General features: G+C 39.1%; 1 protein-coding gene across 1 annotated transcript; it reads right to left on the reverse strand.

Moving 5' to 3' along the window:
- Positions 1-4,689: 4,689 nt before the first annotated feature.
- Positions 4,690-7,464, reverse strand: LOC143188828 (uncharacterized). Its single transcript, XM_076393295.1, has one exon. It carries the CDS (start codon positions 7,462-7,464, stop codon positions 4,690-4,692), a length of 2,775 nt encoding a protein of 924 aa, XP_076249410.1.
- Positions 7,465-19,535: the final 12,071 nt, after the last annotated feature.

Below are 19,535 nucleotides of genomic sequence, written 5' to 3' on the forward strand. Positions count from 1 at the left end.
TGACACAAATGGAAAAAGCATGCTTTTATAGAAAATATAGATTTTATCGCATTCATTGCAGCAATTTCGAAGTCTGTCAAAATATATATCGGTTTCAGAATAATTCCTAATTCATTAGCTAGGTGAGTAATTTCATTTAATAGCAATTTATATATCCTTTTCCTTTTTGAAGTTAATAAGCCATAAGTTAGCGGAATGATCACAGTTTTCTTATCTCCATCTATTGTGTATAATTGTTTGAAGAACGATGGAATTAGTTTGAATGTTCCGTCCATTATTCTATACCTTGTACTGGCTAAAATCTCTATATTATTCTCCGTTGTATATAGCAGTATGCTATCTGATTCCTTTCTTAAGATTCTGATAAAAGATTTACCATCCAATATTTTGGTAAAATTTTTTGATAAATTGATTTCGTCGATACTCTTCGGTTCAATAGACTTATTTTTCTTTCTGACATATAATACCTATTGTTTTTACGCTCCATCCATAAGAACGTATGGTTGAGTGGATTTTTCAGTCTTTGAAATTACATGTCTGACAATAGTGCAGAATTTTTTGTTAATAATTAATGCTAACTCTTTAATTTTATTGCAACATTTACTAATTTCTACACGTGATGGTTCTGGAACATGATTATGCTTTGAAGAATCGTGATAACGAATTACATGTTGATCATGTATATTATCAGGGTGTAACATGTTAAATGCATCGAAGTACAAAGTAATCATTTTGAACACTTAATAAAGAATAAATAAAATGCAATTACAGTAAATTACCTAAATGACCTTGAATGAACTTCTGTCGATAGTTCTCAAATTCTTCTTAAAATAAGTTACAGTACTAGCAAAAAATAAAAGTATGGTTCTATTTGAAAAAATGGTGATGACCTTCAACTCACCTTTGCGTGTCTACTGAGAAAAATAAAAGTCATCTGAATTTTTGCGTATAATCAATATTTTTGGAGATATTCGTCTGTAACGCTTTATAATTTCCACCTTGTATAAATCTTTGACTATAAATGATTTTTCAGAACAGTTCGGTATAATTTTTAGGGGGCATTCTAGACACTAAAATAAGACGAAAATCAAGAATAACGATTTCGCGCTTGAGGTTTCGTTTGTTAATTATATGCGTTTGTTAGAAAACCCAAGTTATTTCCGTCGAGGTTCTGGGGTAAGTGCCGTGGGGTTCGTCACAGTCCTCTTACCAAAAGGCATAGCCTTCCCCACCCCGTGTCCAGATCCTTTAGGAACAATATCCTTACTCTTTAGCAATACGGCGTCGGGCCGTTTGCCTTCTCACAACACTCCCTCTTCTTCTAAACAGTCATACAACATCCGATAGCTGGGAGGCCCAACGTAGCCATCAGCCATCGGTCGCCGACGGGACTGTTTAGTCTCATGCACCCTCAATCAGCCTTTCGTAAACTAAGACTCTGTCATAAATTCATCAATGACCTGTCATCGTTCGGCTATTCGTCCCAAAATTTCTCTTAAAAGTACGTTGACGCTAACACGTTAGTGGAAAATACTAGAATGAGCCCGCGCGGATCACTGACGAACAGATGATCAGAAATACGACACTCGACAAGAATACACGATCCAAAATTTAGTCAAAGTTAATGAATATCATTAGATAACAATAATCTTGTTTATTGATTATAATCTATAGGCCAACTCAATACACTCATTGCGAGATAGAAAGGATTAATAAGTTCACCTTCACCTGAATTGTTTGTTCACTTTATATATCCACATATTACGATTGTCCCTTCTGCGAATATTGAAAGACATTACGAGGATATCGTTGAATAACACTATATCTGCCTACTCTTTGCCGAGGGCAAGTCGAAACACCTCCTATGAAATTTAGTATGCAGTACAAAGGGTTAATGTGTTCACCCACCGATTAATCATCTGGTACAAATTCACAAACGAAAAAACTACGCACATTCTTAAATGTTTTGGCATAAAATTTGGAGGAAAACCGTGAACATTCCTAGAAATGTGACGGGACATAAAATTCAACTTATTATGTGTTAAACGACTTGTTTTGATTTGGTCGATTCAATTCGTTTACGCAAATATAACACTTTTTTATCGGAAATATATTATAACTGAGCATCGTAAAGACTTCAATGTGTTGTCAATATTCTCAGCACGGTAGAAAACCGCACACATAACGAGAATATTGCGAAAAAAAATCTGAGTTGTAGATCCAACACGTATTACGAATATTGGCACAAACGTTCAATGCAAATGTTCGTTGAGAAACTAATTGCGACTTTCTAAAAAACTCATCAAGGACACCCCCAACACCTGGTGTTGTTAAATACCTGGGTCTTTCCCCAGAAGCCTTTAGTTTTACTGAATGCTCTCCGAAAACCGAGTCGATGCGCAAAGAAAGTTCTTCAATGTTTGACATTCAAATTCCTGACTTCAATAATTTCTATAAACTAAATTAAACAAACTACATGAGTTAAAACGTACTCAGCATTTATGCATCTTGCATTAATCGCCAGCGGTATTTGCTTTCCTGAGCGAGTGTTACTAAAAATTGAAAGAGGTAGAGGTAAATTATTCAACACGCGGATACATTTTAAAAAGGAAAATGTCATATCCTATTTCATGATGATATGGTACTCGTATTTTTAAATAACCAACTGCGAATATTTACTTGACTTACATCGCAAAAAACGATGTTCGCAATTGATTTATGACTAACACTTTCACCGTCAAATTTCTTTTCCAATATAGTCTTGTCGAATGTTGTAAAATTTCCGATCAGCTATTTGACGGCGAGTGTCCTGTCCCCTCCTTTACGTTACTGCGATACTGCTATTCGGACAACCATTGCTCGAAGTCTCCACATGGGCTCATTTCGGGTGCTTTCCGCCATATTTTTAGACGCTTATAACTAACAAAAGAAGCATCAACGCGAAATCATTATTCTTGATTTTCGTCTTATTTTGGTCTTTATATTTATATTTGGTACTCCATAAATTTTTAAAGCCATTTTTTGGGAATCAAAGCCTCGTGTAAAGAAGTTTCACTGTATATTTTTGATTCAGTTTTTCATGTAGAACCACCACCTTACTGCTTATATCACCAGTTACATGGCACCCTGTATAACGACCAGGCTCTTTTTTTCGGATTTGGATTTGATTTGAATTTCTGTATCGATTTCTTCGATTGCGTAAGTTACATTAATTACTTAAATTAATATTAATTAATTTGATATACATATAATTTTTAGCCTCGCGTAGCTGGAAGGACATTAATGTCGCGGGCCGACATTTTGAATTTACCTGAATGTCCTTGTCGCCACCTTGGTATCTAGGAGCACGTGGAACCATGTTACATGTATATTTATATGTATACTTTTAAGGTAGTGAACCAAAATTATGTAATTAACAATTGTCACAATTACTAAACACAACCGAAATAAGAATCGGTGACGTTCGCCTGCTCTCGATGCACGTGAAAAAGTGGTACTCGTCCTCTGGGCCTCGGGCTCGCTTAACCATGATCCCGCGCATTCTTAAATCGCTGCTCGTCACGTTACTTACGGTGTCATGGGTAGATCATCATTTGTAGGGAGAGTTTTTAGGCTAACTATATATTTGGTTTTCATTTGTTTATTAATATCTGAATTTGTGTGCATTGTATAATATATCTTTTTTTTATATTTGTTATAATTGCTCATTTTTTTTTATAACGTACTTTTTCTCATTATGATTTTTGTAACAATATTTCTCTTTCATGTTATATTGGAACCGCAGGTGTGAATATTCTTGTTCCATTCGCGAACGTGTAACGTATTCACGAATGTCGCGTACCGCCGGCCAACTTAATATTAGGTGGCTAATTCTAAAATAATTAACTATATTTAAATTAACTAAAATAGTCTTTTTAATTATCGCGTCGATTAACTCGTTAGAGGATTCGAATGGTCTCTGACTGTTGTCACGTTTCTGACGTTCAGACTGTTTGACTTATTTCGGCGTTATGCTTTTGGCGTTCTGACCAAGACTCCTATGTCTCCTGGTTTTGTTTTCTCGGAGTCCGTTCCTCCACCATTTTCATCCCCCAAACTTGCGAATTTGAGGGCGTCACTGATTTGGTGTGACTAGACAAATCAGCATTGATTGGCCTTCGACCCAAAGAAGGAAGCTCCTCTTGGCCACCTTGACGGGGGCAAGGGAACCGCCCTCACTTCCTCGTGACGAAGGTGGAGGAAACCTCTTCTTCAGGTCGAAGGCCGCGAAAATTGGGGAGGAAGAAACGGTACTCCGGATCAAAAAGACAAGACCGAACGAGTGTTTCACAGATGTTTTTATGGCCATATTGTCCCGCGAGTCGACTGCAATCCTTGATGACCTTACCGAGGTTGGCCCTGAGCCGTTAACGACCGCGGAACAATATGGCCTCTTCGATGGTTATTGCTAGGGAAAAGAACATGCCGTTCGACGAAAGTCCCGAAATTATATTGTAAAAATATGCCAGATGTGGAACTTCGAAACGATGCGAAAAGAACCAAGATTTCCACATCTGGCAACAATAAAAAACAGAGTGTTGCTTCGTCGAACGGAACATGCTCCCCCCCGTTGATCGCTATGATCGATCAACATTAATTGCGACGATATGTGACTTAATGTTACGTATGAGTCTTTTTATGGTTGCACTGCTACAGCGATTCTGCGTCAGGTAATGGTGCCAATTGCTTGACATTCCGTTTGTAAACTCCGTTTGCGGTTCGAACTGTAACCGCCCGGGTGATGCCGTCCGTTCCCGGGTGTACTTGCTGGATGCGTCCCAGGTGCCAGCAAAGGGGAGGAAAGTTATCTTCCTTGAGTACGACAACCGTCCCTTCCTTGATGTTGTGGGACCCCTTGGTCCATTTCTGCCGTATATTGAGTTGATGGACATATTCCTTATGCCATCTGGACCAAAAGTCTTGCTTGACCTTTTGAATATGTTGCCAATGTGAAAGTCTATTGATAGGTGTTGTCCTGAAATCAATCTCCGCAGGGCAAGTCAAAGAACTGCCAATCAAGAAGTGACCAGGAGTAAGAGCGGATGGGTCATTAGGATCGGTGGAAAGAGGTGTAAGAGGGCGAGAATTTAATATGGCTTCAGTTTCAATGGCGAATGTATTGAATTGCTCAAATGTGAAAAGTTCATCGCCTACTACTCGCTTAACGTGATATTTGAATGATTTCACGGCCGCTTCCCACAACCCGCCAAAATGTGGTGACAATGCTGGCGTGAAGTGCCATGAAATCTCCTTGTCAATAAGAAATCTGCGTAACTTTTCGTCGTCCGATAATGTTTTGTACAGTTCCGTTAATTCGTTATCTGCGCCTGTGAAATTTGTTCCATTGTCGGAGTAGATGTTCCGACAAAGTCCCCTTCTTGAGATAAAACGTTTTAAGGCCGCAATGAATGCCTCCGTCGTTAAGTCGCTCACTACCTCAAGGTGCACTGCCTTAGTAGCAAAGCAGGTAAATGTTGCGACGTAAATTTTGACCCGAGCTCGGTTTCGGTAGCGCCTTTCTTTAATATAGAACGGGCCGCAGTAATCGACTCCGCAGTTGTAAAACGGCCGACTCTCGGTGACACGCGCAGCAGGTAGGTTACCCATGATGTATTCGACGGCAGGTGAATTAACCCGGAAACATCTTACGCATTGACGAATGATTTTTCGTGTGGTGTTCTTCCCGTCGATGGGCCAATATTGTTGTCGTACGTTGTATAACGTTGCCGTTATACCTGCGTGATGATTCCTCACGTGAGACTCGCGGATGATCAGGTCTGTCACGTGATTTCCCTTTGGTAATAAAATGGGATGTTTTTGTGCAAACGGCAAATTAGAGTTTTGTAATCGCCCTCCCACTCGTAAAATTCCCTTTTCATCTAGAAAAGGGTGGAGAGAACGAAGTTTGCTCTTTGGATGGAGCTTGCCGGTTTTGAGATCCTGAATATCTTGTTGAAATGTGTTATGTTGTACCAGTTTGACGATCCTGAGGTTGGCATCTCGAATCTCTTCAACAGTTAATGGTCCAGCGATGCGTCGATTTGGACGAAACCGAAGACAATAGGCTACGATGCGGGTGAGTTTTTTGATACAGGAATACCTAACGAATATCTCGTCGCTCAGCACGATTGATGTTACAAGACACGTGAACTTTTTCAGTTCAGGTAATTCGTTAGATATACTATATTTTGACTCTGGCCATTTCGTCTGATCGGTTGAAAGCCACTCAGGCCCGTGAAGCCACAGAGAATTGCGGAGGAACTGCACGGGTGTCACTCCTCGAGAAATTAAATCAGCGGGATTGTCTTCTGATTTAATGTGACGCCAAAACGTGATGTCGGTCTTTCCCTGTATGTCGGCCACGCGATTAGCTACGAATGTTTTTAACATGCAGGGTTGTTTGTTGATCCAGTTTAGTACTATTGTCGAATCGGTCCAAAAATTTACTTCGTGGATCTTGTGAATGATGGCTCTTCGGACGGTAGTATATAATGATGCTAATAGAACGGCACCGCATAATTCCAAGCGAGCGAGAGTGATGCTCATTAAAGGTGCGACGCGAGATTTCGCACAAAGAAGGCGCGTTTTGATAAGACCAGATTTGTTTATTGTTCGCACGTATATGCAGGCACCATATGCCCGTACGCTTGAGTCACAGAAGCCGTGAAGTTCTACCCGTTGGCATTCCCTCAAAGATGCGTGACGGCTGAATTCCACGTTGTTCAGCATTTGCAGTTGGGCCGCATACGTGGTCCATTCGGTATGGATGTTGGCGGGAAGCGACTCATCCCAATCGACTTTTAATTGCCAAAGACGTTGCATTAAAAGTTTGGCGACGATCGTGACGGGTCCGAGTATTCCCAATGGATCAAAGATTTTGGCAATAGTTGATAAAATTGTCCGCTTGCTGACCTTGTTCGAACTTGGAAGTTCGACAGTGTATCGGATGGTATCGTTTCGTGCATCCCAGGATAATCCCAATGTTTTCATTACAGCGGTATCACCAAAAATCTTCGGATGGATTTGATCTTTGTTAATACCGGCAAGAAGATTCGGTTCGTTAGAGGCCCATTGTCGGATGTTAAGTCCTCCTCTTGTAAGCAATTCGCTTATCTGAGCTTGAATATGTCGAGCTTCTTTTAATGTCTCGGCACCAGTAAGAAGATCATCGACATATAAATCTCGCTTGACGATCGCAGCTGCTTCTGGAAACTCCTCTTGCTCATCGTTCGCGAGCTGATGAAGACATCTTATCGCTAGATAAGGGGCTGACGAGAGTCCGAACGTGACTACAGTCAATTCAAATGTTTTTAAATTTCCGCAGTCGTCTCTCCATAATATACGCTGATATGCGCTGTCCTCCGGTCGTACGAGGAATTGGCGATACATCTTCTCGATGTCCCCGGTGATTACGAATGCGTACATTCTAAAGCAACGAAAATATATCGTCCTGGATTGTAGGGCCTATCATTAGCGCGTCGTTTAATGATAATCCGCTACTTGTTTTGGCTGAACCGTCGAAAACTACGCGGAGTTTCGTAGTCGTACTTGACGGTTTTGTGACAGCGTGATGCGGCAAGTAGAAGCCTGGCGCGTCGAAAGTTTCTACCTGCGTCATGTGCCCAAGTGTGAGATATTCGTCCATGACCGCGGTATACTGTGTCTTTAACTCCGGGTTGCGATTCAATTTCCGTTCAAGCGAAAAAAACCGATTCAGGGCACGCGAACGAGATTCCCCTAACTGGTCCCGCTTTTCGTTGAAAGGCAACGCGACTGTATATCGCCCGGACTTCTCACGTCGAACATTCTTCAAGAAATGCTCTTCGCACTCGCGCTCTTCGGATGAATAGTGTTGCACGTGGGGCCCTTCTTCCACTTCCCAGAATCGCTGCAGATTAAAATCCAGGCTCGTTACAAAAGTTTTCCGCGTAATGTTTGAAGTGGTATCTGGGATGTTTCCTCCGATAATCCAACCGAATTGCGTTTTTTGTATAATCAAATCATGATCGTTTCGATTGGATAAATGAAGTTGCTGGTCCCGCGCCGATTAACATGTCGATTTTGCTCGGCTGCTGAAAATGTGGATCGGCTAATTTTATGTTCGGCGGTATTTGAAGCTTTGATCTATCTATTTGAGTGTCCGGTGTGAATCCTGAGATTTGCGGAATTACAAGGAATGTTAAGGTTCGTTGATAATTCGTTAAACGAGATTTTATAGTAGCGGTGACGAGTTTATTAGCTATTGTATTTGAATGGTTGAGACCTTGAATCCCCACGAATGCCCGAGTCGATGGCAAACGTAGTTCCCTTGCAAGTTTTTCGGTTATAAAATTGGCGTTGGAGCAGGTATCAATTAATGTCCGACAATGAATCGGTCGTCGGTCATTATCAAACACCTGAATGATCGCGGTTGCCAATAATCCGTTTGTTTGTCCGTTTGAGACCATAGAAGTGCTTCGTAGTCGTGATGTTTGCTGTCCTGGACTCGATGGAGTTAGTCATGTTTTCCGTGCATCTTCTCGCGGTGCAGCATCAAGATGAAGCTTCGTGTTGTGCCGACCGTTACAAACTCGACATCCTCCGGATCGACAATCTTCAGTCGCGTGGTCTATTTGAAGGCAATTCATGCAAAGTTTTGCCCCTTTCGCCGCCTGTATTCGATTCTCGACCGTCATATCGAGAAATTTCTGGCACTGATATGCAGCGTGTGGCCCGGCGTTGCACATTTTACAATTCGATGCGGCGTTTGTAACGTATGCCTGTTTGAATTTTCGCGTGGTCGGAGGCGACCATCGAGACGATGACGGCGTAGATTTCGCAAATGGTGGTGACCTTCGAATTGGTCGCGGAGATCGCTGTGAGGTATACTTTGCGGGTTCGCGCGCGTAGTCCATTCGTTGATAGTTCGATGGTGTTTCCGGTTCTTTCGATTGATGTGACGCAATTCGCAAATGTTTCAAAATGTCTGAGGCTTTAGGAACTTCGGTGTCCGTGAGCGTACGTTCCCATGCCTTTCGCGTTTCTGTTGACATTTTCGATATCATCATGCTCGTAATGAAATCGCTGGCCATATCTTCCCAAGTCCGGCCGAGGGCTTGGAGAGATCGGATGTGGAGTTGAACGTGGTTGACGAAATCACGTATGGCTTCTGGAGAATCGTTAGCCATGTGTGGAGTGTCGCGTAACAATGATGTATGCCGAAGAACGAGTACGCGTTTATTATCATAAATATCGTTTAATTGATTCCAAGCGGCTTCGTAGTTTTCTTCACTTATGGTGAATGCGTCGATAGCAGATTCCGCTCGTCCGGTTAGTGATAAACGAAGATATTGTAATTTTTGAACATTATTTAAACCTGGTTGAGAATGGATCATGGTTTGAAAGGCATCTTTAAAAGTGATCCATCGTTCAATGCGTCCGTCAAATTTCGGTAGATCGATTTTTGGAAGATGAACCGGTAACGTGAAGGATGACGTGGTTAGCGCGGGCGAGGCTGAGCCGTCCAATGTCGCAGTCCGTATGTTTGACTGTTGAGTAGATCTATTCAAACTATCCAATAACACAGTCGCCATGGCTACTGCGTTATCGAATAATTCGGTGATTGCCTCGCACTCCCTTTCCGATTCTTCAACGTTTTCGATGAGGGCTAATTCATCTTGAATATTTTCGTATGTTTCGAATTGTTTTTGTAGACGATCGATTCGATTACGCAATTTTACTCGTTCGCTCGCGGAATCTTGATATGAGTTGACGTAGTTTGACAACATAGTTGTCTGCGACTTGAACGCTCGTCGTTTTAGTTTCAACGCCTGTATACGTGTCTCGTTATCATTTACCATTATTTAGGAGAAAAAAGAGAAAAAAAGGTTTCTGGTGAGGAAGTCGGAATAAGGAAAAAATCTGATTGGCAGATCAACAACTAGCCTACCTTGACTGGATTTCGGTTGCAGAAATCGTCTTTCGACCGTGCGTTGCCGTTGACGATGATAGTGCAGACTCCAGGGTCGTGTTCGCTCAGCTTCCAATCAGAATTCCCAGCGTCGGACCTCGATTCGGATGGTTGACAGAATTCCTCTGGTGTTTTGTACGATAATGCTCGGATCTATTCGAGCGATTGAAGTTGATATGCGCATTACACTTTAACGGATCGCGTATCCTGTATATGTGCACTACACTTCCACAGATTGCGTATCTTGTATGTGTGCACTACACTTCCACAGGTCGAAAATCCGGCTCGAAGGACCAAAAAAAATGTTCCATTCGCGAACGTGTAACGTATTCACGAATGTCGCGTACCACCGGCCAACTTAATATTAGGTGGCTAATTCTAAAATAATTAACTATATTTAAATTAACTAAAATAGTCTTTTTAATTATCGCGTCGATTAACTCGTTAGAGGATTCGAATGGTCTCTGACTGTTGTCACGTTTCTGACGTTCAGACTGTTTGACTTATTTCGGCGTTATGCTTTTGGCGTTCTGACCAAGACTCCTATATGTCTCCTGGTTTTGTTTTCTCGGAGTCCGTTCCTCCACCATTTTCATCCCCCAAACTTGCGAATTTGAGGGCGTCACTGATTTGGTGTGACTAGACAAATCAGCATTGATTGGCCTTCGACCCAAAGAAGGAAGCTCCTCTTGGCCACTTTGACGGGGGCAAGGGAACCGCCCTCACTTCCTCGTGACGAAGGTGGAGAAAACCACTCCTTCAGATCGAAGGCCGCGAAAATTGGGGAGGAAGAAACGGTACTCCGGATCAAAAAGACAAGACCGAACGAGTGTTTCACAGATGTTTTTATGGCCATATTGCCCCGCGAGTCGACTGCAATCCTCGATGACCTTACCGAGGTTGGCCCTGAGCCGTTAACGACCGCGGAACAATATGGCCTCTTCGATGGTTATTGCTAGGGAAAAGAACATGCCGTTCGACGAAAGTCCCGAAATTATATTGTAAAAATATGCCAGATGTGGAACTTCGAAACGATGCAAAAAGAACCAAGATTTCCACATCTGGCAACAATAAAAAACAGAGTGTTGCTTCGTCGAACGGAACAATTGTTGATATTTTCTTTCTAAAGTCATAAATTCTGAGAATATACCTATCTTTTGTTTTTCCATTACATTGAGACAATTTATTTATTTTCCAAGTACAATATAATTGTAAGTCTCCACCTTTCGAGAAGTAATCACGTGTAGTGGGGTCCGTATAGGACTAGATGATTTCCGAAGCCATTTACCATTATCCTTTCGGGATCATTAATCAATAAACATGTACTCGCGTATCATATACGAGTTTTTCCTGTACATAGAAATTGCTCTGCTATTGCGATCACATTAACATACTGCGTAATATTATTAACAGCTATAACCCAGGGGAGGCATAACCACCCCGTAACAACTTGTATTAGGATGTACGAAATTATATGTGTGGTTTGGAGTATGGTGTTTATAACTGTGGTTATTAAGACAATTGTATACCTTACAGTAGTCGGACGTTATAGTCGTGCTCGGAACTATTTACTTTTTAATAGTGTCTAAGAAAGCTTTATCACTTCGATTGTAGACAGCCATAACAACAAAGACCTTTTTTGATTCGTGTTCGTCCCTGCCGAAGACTCATTTCCCTTTCAAAATACGTTCTCGATTACACTTGTCTCGTCCAAATTTAGCTGCATCTATCTCTACTATTTTGTTAAAACCGCCTAGAATTTTGTTTGGAACGAAAAGTAGGTATTTTAAGCATACCTACCGCACAAATTGAATGATGGCCTCATAATTTTTTGTATGTAATACAGCAGTGTAAATTTAAATCAGTAATTATTTAGAAGTTTCGAAAAAATTGTGCGTAATGTGTAGTAAGTTGACCTAATGGGCAAGTTTGAAAAATAAATTCTCTAGCCGATGTAACACCCTATTAGAACCCAGTGGGTCTAAGTTGGCCGAGTGAACAAAGCTAATCCAAACCTAACTATCATACAAACATAAAATATAAGATAGTCACGTTTAGAATATCTTTGCCGACTGGGTCAACGTAGACCCACTGAGATCTTATACAGTGTAACATATGTATGTATAGTAGGCAGGCTACGAACTCCGCACTGGCGCGCCGCGACTAGCACGATAATTCAATTATACATACCTTTTTTATATATTTCAAAATATATGCAAAAAATCTTATTTATAAATGTAGGTAAGGTTTGTTGCTAACACTTCAGAAACTAAGGCGGAGCGGTGGTTACACGTACAGAAAAGTCGTTCAGAATGTTAAGTTGAGTTCTACAACATATTTCAATTTCATAAAATTAGGAGAATTAGCCGATTTTCTCCATAGTTAATAAAAATTTGAACGAACGAACTCTTTAAATTCACCTGATAAAAATAATAGTAATCACGACATACTTCGGAGGTTTTAGAAGTTAGGTTTTGGTAGAAGATTGATACGAATGATTACTTTTAATCATTCCATCTGAATAGTGTACTTTATGAAATACAAGGTCGAACCAAGCCGTAGCGTGAACGTTACAAAGCTCAATTCTTCTACCAAAACCTAACGATTGCTTATCTCTTCGATGCCCGCAAAAGACAAATCACACGTATTTATGAACATTACCTGTCTATTTCACCTTTTAACTCAAGTAAATACTGCATAAATACATCGATTTGTAAGGTGGGTAATCGTTTGAACAATGTAATATAATACAATAATAACATAAAGACACACTAGCATGCGAATCCGATGATTCAATGTTACATTATTTAATTGTGAAAAACAGAAGGTTAAGTTATCCAACCTGTTATTTTGTAGGTTGAATAGGTACAACATTATGAAATCAGTAAATGTTATTGTTTCTCGTGTACTTTGGCTTATTTATAACAAATTCTTCACGTCAGTTATCATCCCTATGGCATGGAAATTGGGTCTTGTTACTCCTGTATCGAAGGGATCAAGATTGATGTGTATCAAGGACATTAGAGAACGTAGTTTCTCATAAAGTGTCATTTTTACTAAAAACTGTATAAACTGAAGAACAACATAGTTTTGTGACTAATCACTGTACTGTAACCAATTTAATAGGTTACACTAATTTCAGAAATGCATTTATCTCTCCTTCTCTGTTATTTTCTAAATTGTTCATTATCAGCTTTAGTGGTCGCCTCTTTGATCGAATCTCAAGTTTTGTAACGGGTAGATATCGAATAGTAAAATTTAATAAGTACACTAGAAGAATTTTAGTTAATTGAAGTATTCCTCAATAATCACGTGTTAGACCTTTGCTTTTTAATATTTTCCAATAATCTTTATAAGGTTGTTATTACTAGCAAGTTTTTCCTTTATGCGGATGACTTAAAAATCTTTTGCACTGTTGTAAATAAACATGACACCATTCTACTAGAAATTATTCTATTGAATTTCGAAAAATGGAATCATGAAAACAATCTTAGATTTAGTATATCTAAGTATCTTATGATCCACTATTGCCAGCATTCCTGATTTGGGCATCGTATTCATCTCCTTTCTATTCTTTAATTATCACTATCAGATAATAGGCAGTTCATGTTTTCAAACACTTGAAATCATTCATCATTCCTCCGCTGATCTCCGTACTTTTTACCATGAACGGCCCACGCTCCGTTCGTGGTGGCTGTTCGTACAGATACACCTGCTTGTGCGTAGACGTTGAACAGCAAGCAGGCTGGCCACGTTTCGGGCAGGATCTTGACTTGGCAGGGATGCAGAGAGGAAGGGAAAATGACGGCAGCGTGTCGTCTTGCGCTGAAACGCAGTGACAGGCTTAACATCGGCTTCCTTGTTTCGTATTCTGGGCCACTTGCAAGTGCTAAAAGTCCCTATTCAGGATTTTTAAGTCCGAGTTAAAAAAGAAGTAAGGGACTTCCGAGCACTAGGATATTGTATTAACCAACGGCTAGATCTAAGTTACTGAAAATTATAAAGTAGTCGTTCAAAATAAAGTACATAGTATGTTCATAGTATGTACATAATATGTTCATATAGAAATTATACATACACACAACATAAATGTATGGTGATTATTTACTAACAGATCTAGTGAAAATGAAACAAATGATATCGTAAGAATTCCATTATAGTCAGGAAAAACAAATTTGTGATTTAACGCCTGATAAAGTAATACTAACAGTAAAGATATTTTGGAAGAACAAAAACAAGAACAAGGACTTGAACTGTTCAAAAAGCCTATAATAATAGTTCTTTATCAACCTTTAGAAGTGTCAGGTGGTTGACCATTTAATTCAAGAAAAGTTTACTTTAAAAATGTGGCAATAAACGGAAATAGGTATCCTACTACAAAAAACAAAACTCGTTGTATTGTTATATTTATTTAATTTTTTATAACAGTTATGATAATTCTTATAATGAACAGACCATGAAAAAGTGTCTATTTGTTTATAAAGGGTTTAGTTTTTGCTCACGAATAATACAAAAGTTAGAAGGACATGAAAATACAAAACTTCACAGCCAAAATGTAGATAAGTTATATTTGTGAGAACTAGTGAATTCGGTATTCTTAATAAACTTCAGACAGAACATATAAAATAAAATAATAGTCTTATTAAGAAAAGGAGACAAATAATGATAACAATAATAGAAGTTGTTATTATGTTTCGAACTAGAATTTTCTGGAATTTTTCTTTTTATTGATCGACGTACCTATACTGCGTTCACTGAGAGAACGCAGTCGTTTCACGCAGATGGCTTCCATTGCCCCGACTGACTTTTCCACTGAGATTGGTGAAGGATTCAAGAGCCTAAAAGGACACGCCTTGCTTTTTTCTACTCTGTATACCTAGTGTCCAAATGAAACAAATGTTTCTATCTATTAAGAAACAATATTTATTGAGATATCAATGTATAAGAATCCACAGCTTATTTGATTATAAAGAAACAGCAACGGTAGAACTGTTTCCTGGATTTCCTACAAAATGTTCGATGCGACCAGGTAATTTATGACACGGGAAATCTAGGGTCGTTTATGGTATTGCAACGCAGTAAGAATTCTGACTAGTACCAGTACGTTTTCGGTCGACAGAGACGATATTCAAGAAGATTTTTATTTGCTAACAGAGCCGCATTAATACTTTCGGAGAAAACTAAAATCTAAAAGAATATCGTTTGCTTGCTCAAAATTTCTTTCACACCGTTTATGCGCTAACACTTGAAGAAGTGACTTTCTTTAGAAATGGTAGGACCTCCAAGGGCCCAACAAGGGGTTCATGGGTAGGGATGTGCTCGGGAGTGACAGAGCCAATAACTAATGAGCGTAGGCGTGAACTGCGCAAAGGGTACGAAAACTCGTCAACCGACAACTGCGTTCTCCCAGTGAACGCAGTATAGATAATGCATAGTATCATGGGAATTTCCTCTGTCGACCACATTGAAGTTTAAGAAAGAATATCTAACATTGAACATGACAAACCGCTTCCTTTTGAATCAACATCACCGAGATGATCTGAAGCCAAAATTGTTGCCGTTGTGAGATTATTATTTCGCAAGATAGGATCCATTTGCGGATTCCTTTGCTGAAAATGTTGTTCGATGATGCATTGCGTGTGGGAATATTGTGTGCAAAACTGATTTAAAGGTTTGATTGGAATGTGTCGTTGAGTTGAAATTATTAATTGTTGCTCGTCAATCAGTACCTGTAATTTTATAGAATTGGAAACATTATGAATATGACTGAATACTTGACGAGAATAGTAAAATTGTAATGGATGAATGTTTTTAGCAGAAATTCTAAAGAATTACCTATAAGGTAATATATTTGGTACATTAACATCGTAGAAGTTTTTATGTAAATTATACGTGTCAATCTATTAACGTTGCATAGTGTATGAGAATCTCCTTCATCTCGGAACCTTTTCTTAGAATCTCCGCCGACAAATACGCGTGTCATTTTCGGCTTATCAACAACCGTAGATGACACATCCGATGGCTGAAATTATGAAACCACCTCGTATTTTAAAATTTTCAAATTGTTATTAATCAAAACTTCATGTTCAACCGAAAATTGTATCAAATAATACTGTAAAATGTCTGAATCAATGTAATAGTATAAAAGTATGTCATTGCACAGCTCCAATCTATAAAAGTTTCATGTATATGTATATGGTTAAGTGTAACTTTACATTCATGGTTTTTCTAAAATATATTCCGTAACCTGTAAACTCCGAATTTTATTGTTTTTTATAACCTGCAAATCTTGTAACTGGCCCGAGTATGTGTGTGTCTTTGTGTGAGAGCTTGAGAATCGGGTGGAGGAGAACGGACACGTGTATGCACATATTTCTTTCTCCTAGACGTAGCCACCAGTGACCAATCGCAACTAACCGTATACCGAAACCGCGCTTTCATTAGCTAATGAGATAAAACAATGCGGATCAGCTTCTTCGGAGCGGACCTCTGGATCTCTCCGAGGGTGCGAAGTTACATCACTCTTTAATGAATAATTGTGAGGTGCGTGCCGTCGGGTACGCGAAATAGTTTAAGTTTAAAGCCATAGTGTTCAAATTGTGAACAAGGACTTTACTTACAGTTCTGACTATTGAGACTTTCGGGTGTAAGCCGTGTCCTTCTGGAATTATATTCCCAACGTTTCGCCAGCATTGCAACTAACTTCAAGTCAAGAGACACACTGATACTGATACTGATACTGATACTACTGATACTCAGTATCAGTATCAGTATCAGTGTGTCTCTTGACCCCCTGATGAAGCTAGTTGCAATGCTGGCGAAACATTGGGAATATAATTCCACAAGAATACGGCTTACATCCAAAAGTCTCAACAGTCAGAATTGTATGATGCCGGGCCGTGAAAGCTTCAAATCTCTGATAAGGACTTTACTTCGTGTTATTCATTTCTTTTCTTAATATACAGGGTGAGTCATCTAATGCTTGCACTCCAAATACCTTTGTTGTTTTTAAAGATACGTCAAATCTCTTAAGGGGGTACGGTAGTCACGTGACTTTTCGAGATTACCATGTCAGTATCTGCTATTACAGTTTTCGTTACAGGAATAGTATTATCTACAGACACGTGGCTGCCTGATGAATGCAAGATGGAGCCATTCTATGATTTCGAATTCGGTACGCAGCTTAGAAAATTTCCCGCTTTACTGCACACACTACTATACGAGCTATGTGTACGTGAACTCGACGCTTCGCGACCGACTTCAGACATTTGCGGAAAGTAGAGAGAGTGCGAATATGAGTCTTACTCTCTTACTCTTGAAACGCCATATTCAACTGTTCAAATCCCTGCTAGCGGCACGAGTCACGCGCGATGTTTTCGATTGCTAAGATATTTTCACTGATTCAATATAGCACTGAATCGTGTGAATGTAGTGGTATTTATCAAACGATACATGTTATTTGGAGGTGTATAACTTTTACACGTGTCACATTCTAAATACCACTACATTCATATTATTCATTGTTTGCCCACATCGATGCGATCTATCACAGCGATAATTACACAATACATTTTTAAAATTTGGAAGTAACTAAGAAGTACATGTATTAAAATTTTTTATTTAAAAAATGAAACTCTTGATATTCTAGTGCCCGTCTTTCCCACCTCAGTAACCGCCGCCGGCACGACCATGGTTGAAGGTTCCTGCCGCCTTTCTTCTTATTTATCTATAATATTGAAAATAAATATAATTATTACATTTTTTGTGTCTTATAAGATAAATATGATTAGTTAGCGTGAAATCGCTTATACATCTATGTATCTCTTTTACATACTTCAGTAACTCCTGTCGTGACGATATCGCTCATCTGTAGCAAGCTGAAACTTCTCCTGTGTGAACTCTTTTATCTGTAATGTTGAAAATAAATATAATTATTACATTATTTGCGATTTACAAGAGAAATACGATTAGTTAGAGTGAAATCGGCTTTGCATCTACGTACCTTTTTTATTGTATACTTCAATCATTTTTGTCGTGGAGATACGGCTCATCTGTATCTAGTAATGTCCTTCTTATTTCGTATTTTGGTTAGCTTACAAGTGTTGAAGGGCATTGCTTCTACCGGCAACTACCCTGAGTCCCTAAGAGCTCTAAAGTAGTTAATAAAAATACAATCCATCTTCAATTCGTAAGAACTATATGTACTTGTATGTCATGACTTTCGTAGTATCATTATACACCTGCAGATTGATGGAGATCTGTTTAAAAAATAGACCGCAAAATTGATCTTGATAAGTTTTTCCAAAGTCAAATTTTTTTTACTGAATCGTATTCTACTAATCGAGAAGGTAAAAAATGTAAAAGGAACTCAGCTGTTCTATTGAAAAATAATATTAAAGTTCGAATAAATTTTGAACTGAGTTTGAGTTTTCTGGCACCCTGTACTTATAGAAGCCAGAAAATTACAGTTGGATGCTATAAAATCTGTGATAAAAATTTAAGCATAGTGAAAACGATTTGTAATGAATTTATCGTTGATGAAAAATGTACATGATTATTATATGTACGTGATTATACTTATGATTTACATTTACATGTGTTGCAAACTGTTGCCTCTGTCTTCGTTTCATGTAGCTAAATTTACTCCGACTATCTGGTACTCTCATCAGAGAAATTTGCCGATCGCAAAGGATTAAATATGTCTGGGCAAATAGAAATATCCCGCGCGGTTTGTGCCGTTTGTCGGCAACGTAAGGTTCACTTTACATTCGCGTTCTCTTTTGATTTTCCGAAACTGTCCGAAATGGTCCGAAGCGCCGAGCACACGCGACTCCTAAGGTGGTGTGTCTAGTGGAAGGGGAAATTTTAAATAACTCGTATTACCAATTTGGGTATCACAGATTCCGATTCCACATCGGTGGCCTTTCAAATTAGGCGTCACCTGGTTCGCAAAAGCCTAACTAAATTTGTCACATTTTTTGCTTTGTTTTATCGATGACCCAGCCAAAAGCAATACTGTGGTATGGTTTTACAGCCTGACACTTTTTGTCCTTATATGAAAACATTTTGAACTGGGAAAGGGTTCATTTGAAAAAAAAACTACAACGCAGCGCAGTCAACTCGCGATTTCATTCAAAGCTCTTTAAATCACATAAAAATGCTTAAATTTCTATAGCTGTCAATGGTAGATTTTTGCTCTATTTTATAACATTCGTATTACTAAATATGAGCAGAATTTCGTTAAATCGCGAGTTGACTGCGATGCATTGAACTTTTTTCTTTCGAATGAACCCATTCCCAGCTTGAAATCATCTCACATAAGGATGAAAAGTGTCAGGGTGTAAACCCCTGTTTTTGCCTAATTCTATCCCTTTTTTCCAGCCTTTCCCTCATCTCCCACTTTTTTTTTTATTTATTTATTTATAAAGGTCGCATCCACCATGAGGTTGTTGGTGACCACAATACAAACACAAATACAACAATTGGATATTACCCATACAGTATAGAATACAAGTGAAAGAGAATCTTTGTATTACATAATAATCTT

The sequence above is a fragment of the Calliopsis andreniformis genome, chromosome 3 (genome assembly GCF_051401765.1).
Source record: "Calliopsis andreniformis isolate RMS-2024a chromosome 3, iyCalAndr_principal, whole genome shotgun sequence".
NCBI lineage: Eukaryota > Metazoa > Arthropoda > Insecta > Hymenoptera > Andrenidae > Calliopsis > Calliopsis andreniformis.

Coding starts and splice junctions, on each gene's coding strand:
- LOC143188828 (XM_076393295.1), bottom strand. CDS start 7,464: ATGTACGCATTCGTAATCACCGGGGACATCGAGAAGATGTATCGCCAA.